At 39.4% G+C, this 7,673-nt stretch overlaps 1 protein-coding gene across 4 annotated transcripts in view; it reads right to left on the reverse strand.

Annotated features, from left to right (window-relative positions):
* The window catches only part of LOC139550612 (dystrobrevin alpha-like), a 33,773-nt gene extending 30,072 nt beyond the window's left edge, over positions 1–3,701 (reverse strand). Inside the window, exon 1 of one of the 4 annotated variants that reach the window (XM_071361607.1) lies at positions 3,463–3,701. Coding sequence is in view for 3 of the 4 variants with exons in the window: in XM_071361606.1 (XP_071217707.1) it covers positions 1,373–1,389 (17 nt within the window). In the remaining variant the exon portion in view is untranslated. Of the gene's footprint in view, positions 1–1,372; positions 1,597–3,462 lie in introns of those variants that run through there. The other 3 variants (XM_071361606.1, XM_071361608.1, XM_071361609.1) reach the window with 3 other exon arrangements.
* Between the last annotated feature and the right edge of the window lie 3,972 nt (positions 3,702–7,673).

Consider the following 7,673-nt stretch of genomic DNA (forward strand, 5'->3'; position numbering starts at 1 on the left):
TTTTTTTGTAGAATTACAGGAAACTAGCTTTAAAACTGTAAAATATTATCTTTGCCCCATGGTAAAATGTGTAGAATTGCAGGAAATGAGCTTTAAAACAGCAAAAAAACAGTCTGTGCAGCCAAGAGGGACTCTAAAATCCTAGGGGAAACACTGATGACAGATAAGTTCTTACCGGTTGACCTTCAGGACACACTAAAAAATGTAAGTATGTAAACAAAAGTCAGGGCATTGAAAAACTTGAGTCAGACAAGGAAGAGTGTTTCACAGGGGCAGAGTGGCAGAGCTAGCGAACGCTCACATCATGCCTCGCTGCACTGTCCAAGGCAATCTAATACACATAGTCATGTGCTAAGTTGCCATAGTAGCAAAGAATCTAGTCACTCCATTGTCCATTTAAAAAAAAATAGGGTGCAATGTCTTCGTATCCCCTTAGAGAATGGTCCAAGTTTGTGGAGCAATGTTTTTCATCACCCTCTCGTCATACATCTTCTCTTGAAGATCTAACAGGCACCATTAATGTTTGAATCAAGATTTGAATACATTGTAATTACAAATAGAATAAAACTAGAATAGAACTTGTCTATTATACAATGAGAACAGACATTATAAACAACTTTGACTCATTACACTCGTTCTACTTAGACTGGCCACTTTTCAACAAATAAGGCTTTAGAATTTATATAATTGAAAGTGATAAATATGCAAATATTATGCAGTGGCCTCAGGTTACATGCAGGAACTTCTAAATATTTCATTACAAATTCTAATTCAAGGTACTGTACACAAACAAAGATGACAACTATTTTTCTGCACACAGGTCCTTTTCTGCAGAGTTACTGGTAACACTGGGTAAAATTGGTTAAAAAAATACTGAATTCATTAGACACTGTATTTATAGAATAAAGATGACTGTAAACAAAAACTATCTGTCTGTTATGTAAAGTTTTAGTTTAAGTAATTTACAACAATGTTAAACACTTTTCAGTTAATAATTAATTAATCATCCAAGAACAATCTACGGTAGATGTCTCATATACAGCAGTGCAGAAACACATAACTAACTAATAATAACATGTTAACATACTCAAACTCCCTTTTCATATTACAAAAGTAAGAGACAAGTTCTTGTGCTAAGTATTTGACCTTACAAAGGCTATTTTTAAACTGTGAAATAAATAGCTAAGATTGACACAACTACTATTCCCCTGGTGAAGATTGAAAACTACAAGCAACACAAATCAGGAGATTACAAACTTCTCAACAACACAAATCAGGAGATTACAAACTTCTCAACAACACAAATCAGGAGATTACAAACTTCTCAACAACACAAATCTGGAGATGACAAACTTGTCAATGTTGAACTTACCCTTCAGAATGTACCATGTTCCTCTGTTTCCTTCTCCTTGTCTGTCTGTGTGCTACTCCAAAGGCTTGTCTTTCTTAACAACAACTGTACAGAGTATAAAGCCCTCTCAACCAGACAAGCATGACAACAAAAGCAGCCAGCCTCAGTTGGACGGTGGTTAGCTTAGCTACAGTCAGATATCTGAAATTAGAAACTGTCAGGACACAGCTTGTGCTGCTGCCTCTATCTTTAACTTCAAATGAGCAGGCTCCACATTCTTGTACAGATTTGCTGGCTCTCCAGTTGCAGTCCCTTCCAACCTCTCGCTTGGCGCCTGCCCAGCAAGCATTACTCTTGCTCTGTGCCAGTGTCAAATACACTTGCAGTATTAGAAAACAACTGCCCTGAAATGAGCAAATCATCGTACACCATAAACTAAATATTGCAGATGACTTGTAACTCTCCACCTCTGCCAGAATCAAACTGAGGCTATAAAGTCAGTTTCTCTCAGCGTTATTAAAATGATCACATTTATTGCTGCAGTGGTTAGATACTCTCTTGCCCAGTTATTAACTGAGTTCCAGGCCCACTGAACCATTCCCTTATAAGTCTCTTATTTATATTATGGCTCTATTTTTACCACAGGCGAAGAAAGAAAAGCACAGGAGACTGTGGTGTTTTTAATTTATATTCTTAAACTACTTGGATCAGGTTGTCATACAGTATTTCCGGGACACGAGCAGTTGCTTGAGTTGTGACCCTGCATATCCCCATAGCAGACTGAGTCATAAGCTACATATTGCAGCTGTTCATGTATTGACTTTCATCCACTGATTGCCCAGTGTTATTTTTACATCATTAGAATATAATTGATGTTGGCATCTGATTTCCAACCACAGTGTAGAGCTGTCTACTTTGTTCAGTTATGAAGTTAACTGTACAGAAATCACCAACAAAAACACCCATCACATATTGAAATGGTGTATTTATAGCAGCCTATATAGTCAGTTAATAAGAAGTCTAAACGGTCTTATGTTGTCTGTCTGGGAGTCTATTACACTGGACACTGCACTGTCTCTGAGTTGCACCAGTCAGTTATCTGCTTGTGGGGCCTCTGGCCTGGGCAGACAGCACTGAACTGGTACAACTCAAAGACATTGCAAAGAGGCCATGGGTCATTGCTCCACAAGACAAAAACTCCTGAGTGTTCTTGACGTGTTTATGGTTGTTGTTCCTGAATAGAACTGTGTGGTTCCTGAACTGACACGGTGTTCTGTGTTTATGGTTATTGTTCCTGAATAGAACTGTGTGGTTCCTGAACTGACACTGTGTTCCGTGTTTATGGTTGTTGTTCCTGAATAGAACTGTGTGGTTCCTGAACTGACACTGTGTTCCGTGTTTATGGTTGTTGTTCCTGAATAGAACTGTGTGGTTCCTGAACTGACACTGTGTTCCGTGTTTATGGTTGTTGTTCCTGAATAGAACTGTGTGGTTCCTGAACTGACACTGTGTTCTAACGTGAACTCCTTGGTGGAGGAAAAAAAAACTCTGATACTGGCAGCTTTACCCTGGTGATTAGTGAAGCTGCTTCAGGTAATCTCTGCAACAACAGAAACAACTGGATGGGTAGGAAATGTATGCGCTATATACCAAACTGTTGGTTAATGATGCCATTACAGTTTTACAACCAGCCATGACGGCCATGTCAATGACGAGATTATTTGATCTAGAATGGATCATGCTCAGCTCTCGTGTATTTCAGAGATAATTGAGAAACCGTGTGATATTTCAATGTTTTCTGTCAAACACACATGATGAGTGAAGAAAGGCAACAGGCAGCAGATGACAGATTTATATGCACATCGATTGCAAAATAACCTGTATCCCTGTAACGACAGAAGCATCTCTACAAATGAGCGATATAACGGTGTCATTTTTACAACATCCAAATAGTCAATAGTTTAACCCTATTAATTGGCATGCATTTTGCCTCGTGATAAAAAAAAATCTCGATCTCACTAGTTCCCACTACACAGTAACTTGGATTTTAAACGAGTGATAATGTCGTTTCACTACCGATGTTGCAGTGCATTTGTGCTGTCTATACTTACCAGAACATCGAGGCATGGTCATAAAACTGCATTGTTTACATCCAGGAATTGAAGTGTTAGCCGTATCCATATATATGATTACGATTCATTTAGATCAATTCACCATTACACCTAGAACGCTGCTAATCCTGTTATTACTAACGCTTTTTGCAGTGGTGCTGTATTCGAAATGTTCGCGTAACGTTAGCACTACCCAACATTTGCTTCGAGTATGTGGCCTCTGCCGATGACGTAATGCGGAATCTCTTAACTTGCGTTAAGAAGTTGACAAAAGAAACATAAAACACATAATGATTCAACCCACCATGACTACAATGCACAGGAAGTATACGTGCCGTGTCTGGAAACAATCCCCATCACATTGTTGTATTATTATCATTATATATACACTACCGTTCAAACGTTTGGGGACACATAGAAATGTCCTTGTTTTTTAAATGAAAGCGCATTTTTTGTCCATTAAAATAACATCAAATTGATCAGAAATACAGACATTGTTAATGTTGTAAATGACTATTGTAGCCGGAAACGGCAGATTTTTTATGGAATATATATGTTTACAGAGGCCCATTATCAGCAACCATCACTCCTGTGTTCCAATGGCACGTTGTGTTAGCTAATCCAAGTTTATAATTTTAAAAGGCTAATTGATCATTTGAAAACCCTTTTGCAATTATGTTAGCACAGCTGAAAACTGTTGTTCTGATTAAAGAAGCAATCAAATTTGCCTTCTTTAGACTGGTTGAGTATCTGGAGCGTCAGCATTTGTGGGTTCGATTACAGGTTCAAAATGGCCAGGAACAAAGCCCTTTCTTCTGAACCTAGTCAGTCTATTCTTGTTCTGAGAAATGAAGGCGAGAAATTACCAAGAAACTGAAGATCTCGAACAATGCTGTGTACTACTCCCTTCACAGAACAGCGCAAACTGGCTCTAACCAGAATAGAAAGAGGAGTGGGAGGCCCCGGTGCACAACTGAGCAAGAAGACAAGTACATTAGAGTGTCTAGTTTGAGAAACAGACGCCTCACAAGTCCTCAACTGGCAGCTTCATTAAATAGTACCCGCAAAACACAAGTCTCAACGTCAACAGGGATGAGGCGACTCTGGGATGCTGGCCTTCTAGGCAGAGTTGCAAAGAAAAATCATTATCTCAGACTGGCCAATAAAAATAAAAGATTAAGATGGGCAAAATAACACAGACTCTGGACAGAGGAACTCTGCCTAGAAGGCCAGCATCCCGGAGTTGCCTCTTCACTGTTGACGTTGAGACTTGTGTTTTGCGGGTACTATTTAATGAAGCTGCCAGTTGAGGACTTGTGAGGCGTCTGTTTCTCAAACTAGACACTCTAATGTACTTGTCCTCTTGCTCAGTTGTGCACTGGGGCAGGTAAAACCAAGTATATGTTATTTCCAAATCAAGTAAAAATGTATCTGATGATTTATGCATGGGTACTTTGGATGGTGCCCTCATTGATCGCCCTGCTTATAAACATCTGGGTATCTGGATTGACAAAAAGCTATCTTTTAAAAAGCATGTTGATGAGTTAAGAAATTAATCATTAAAATAGGCTTCTTCTATAGGAACAGGTCCTGTCTTTTCTTAAATAGTAGGAAACAAATAATTTTGTCAACATTCATTCTGGTTATTATTATATGGCGATATCGTCTATATGAATGCTGTATCGAAGCCATTATTACGGCCGATAGGTTCAGTACACATAATTATGTTTTGTATCAGAAAGTAGGCTGGTCATCCTTGAAGTCTCGTAGACGGATGCATTGCAGTATTTTTGTCAATAAAGCCCTCTTGCATAAACTTCCACCATATCTTACCTCATTGTTAACCTTCAGACATAAGTTACCAGACTCAGGGATGGAAAACACTGGAGATCCCGTCAATCTCTACTGAGTTAGGTATATCTGCTTTTAGGTTTTTTTTGCGCCCCTCATATGGAATGATCTCCAAAAGTCCTTAACGGTGGTGGAGTTGGTGCCTGTAGGTCAATTCCAGCTTGGTCTCATAGACCAGACATAACATAGTAAATGTACACCCGGGATACTCAAAAGAGTATGATATGTTACGTTTGGCATGGTTACATAAGACAGTTGGTTACTTAAGCCAAAAACTAAAGTAGGGTGGTTGGGTGGGTGTATAACACAAATGTCTAGTTACCCAAAGGTTGTGAGTTCAAATCTCATCATGGACAACTGTAGCATTTTAGCTAATTAACAACCCAACGCAAACGTTTAGCAACCCAAAGGTTGTGAGTTCGAATCTCATCATGGACAACTTTTGCATTTGAGCTAATTAACAACTGTCTAGTGACCCAACACAAACGTCTAACAACCCAAAGGTTATGAGTTTAAATCTCATCATGGACAACTTTTGAATTTTAGCTAATTAGCAACTGGGTGGGCGTATAACACAAACGTCTAACAACCCAAAGGTTGTGAGGTCGAATCTCATTACGGACTTAGCATGTTAGCTAACCTTAACCCTGTAATGATCGTCTGTGGTGGTAGAAGGATCGGACCAAAGCGCAGCGTGGTTAGTGTTCATCTTATTTTAATAAATTCAAAACTGAACACTACAAATACAAAAACAACAAACGTGAAAACCGAAACAGTTCTATCTGGTGCAGACACACAAAGACTGAAGACAACCACCCACAAAACACAATAGAACACAGGCTACCTAAATATGGTTCCCAATCAGAGACAATGACTAACACCTGCTTCTGATTGAGAACCATATCAGGCCAAACGAGAAACCCCACATAGAAGCAGAAAACATAGATCATACCCACCCAACTCACGCCCTAACCACACTAAAACAAAGAAAATACAAAATAACTATGGTCAGAACGTGACAAACCCTTTTAGCTAATCCTTCCCCTAACCCTAACCTTAACCTTTTAGCTAACCCTAACCCTTTAACCTAACTCCTAAACTTAGCCCAAATGTCTCAGATTTACGTACAGAATAACACAAAATGCTCTGAGACCAGGTTTCCAATTTAGGCAGATGTTAGAGGGCCTCTGCTTTGATGTCAGAGGGCCTCTGCTTCAGCACAGCTACCGGTGCATCAAGTCACCAACAGGCTCCTGAACAGCTTCTATCCCCAAGCCATAAGATTGCTAAATAGCTAACAAAATGGCTACACAAACGGAGTTTTTTATTTGATTTATTTCACCTTTATTCAACCAGGTAGGCCAGTTGAGAACAAGTTCTAATTTACAGCTGCGACCTGGCCAAGATAAAGCAAAGCAGTGCCACACACAACAGAGTTACACATGGGGTTGTTGACCCTTGTATTTTATATTTTAGTCTCTATGCACACTCACAGGACTCTACACACTCATGCACACTGACACTCCAACACACACACACACACACACACACACACACACACACACACACACACACACACACACACACACACACACACACACACACACACACACACACACACACACACACACACACACACACACACACACACACACACACACACACACACACACACACACATAAAATCATCATAAACGCTGCTGCTACTTTGTTAATCATGTATCCTGATGTCTATTACTCCAGTATCCCTGCACATTGTAAATATGGGATTGGAACTGACCCTGTATATAGCTTACTTACTTATTGTGTTCTTCTTATTTCTTTGTATGTGTGTGTTTTTGTTCTGCCTTATGTTATTTTTAGTACTACATTGATATTGATTACTGCATTGTTGGGTTTAGAAAGACATTTCACTGTACTTGTGCACGTGACATTACAACTTGAAACTTTACTGAAGAATGTGTTTGTTTCATATGGTTGTTTTACTTTTCATATTTTGTCCCACTGGGCACACACTGGTTGAATCAACGTTGTTTCCACGTCATTTCAAGGAAATTACGTTGAACCAACGTGGAATAGACGTTGAATTGACGTCTGTGCCAGTGGGGTGTAATTGATGTGTTTATAGATATGTATAGTGTAATTGTTGTTTATTGATGTGTTCATGCAGAGCTCATGTGCGAAAGAGACTGCGTTCTCAGCATGACTCCCTGCTTAAATGAAGGTTAAAAAACAACCTAAAGAATAAATGGTGGCTGTGTCGAGTGGAGTGGACTTGAGACAGCTGAGGCAGCAGAGGTGTGTATTGTGTTTAATAGCTTACTGTTTTTTGGGGGGGGAGATTGAGAGAGCGTGCAGTT

The sequence above is a fragment of the Salvelinus alpinus genome, chromosome 23 (genome assembly GCF_045679555.1).
Source record: "Salvelinus alpinus chromosome 23, SLU_Salpinus.1, whole genome shotgun sequence".
Classification (NCBI taxonomy): domain Eukaryota; kingdom Metazoa; phylum Chordata; class Actinopteri; order Salmoniformes; family Salmonidae; genus Salvelinus; species Salvelinus alpinus.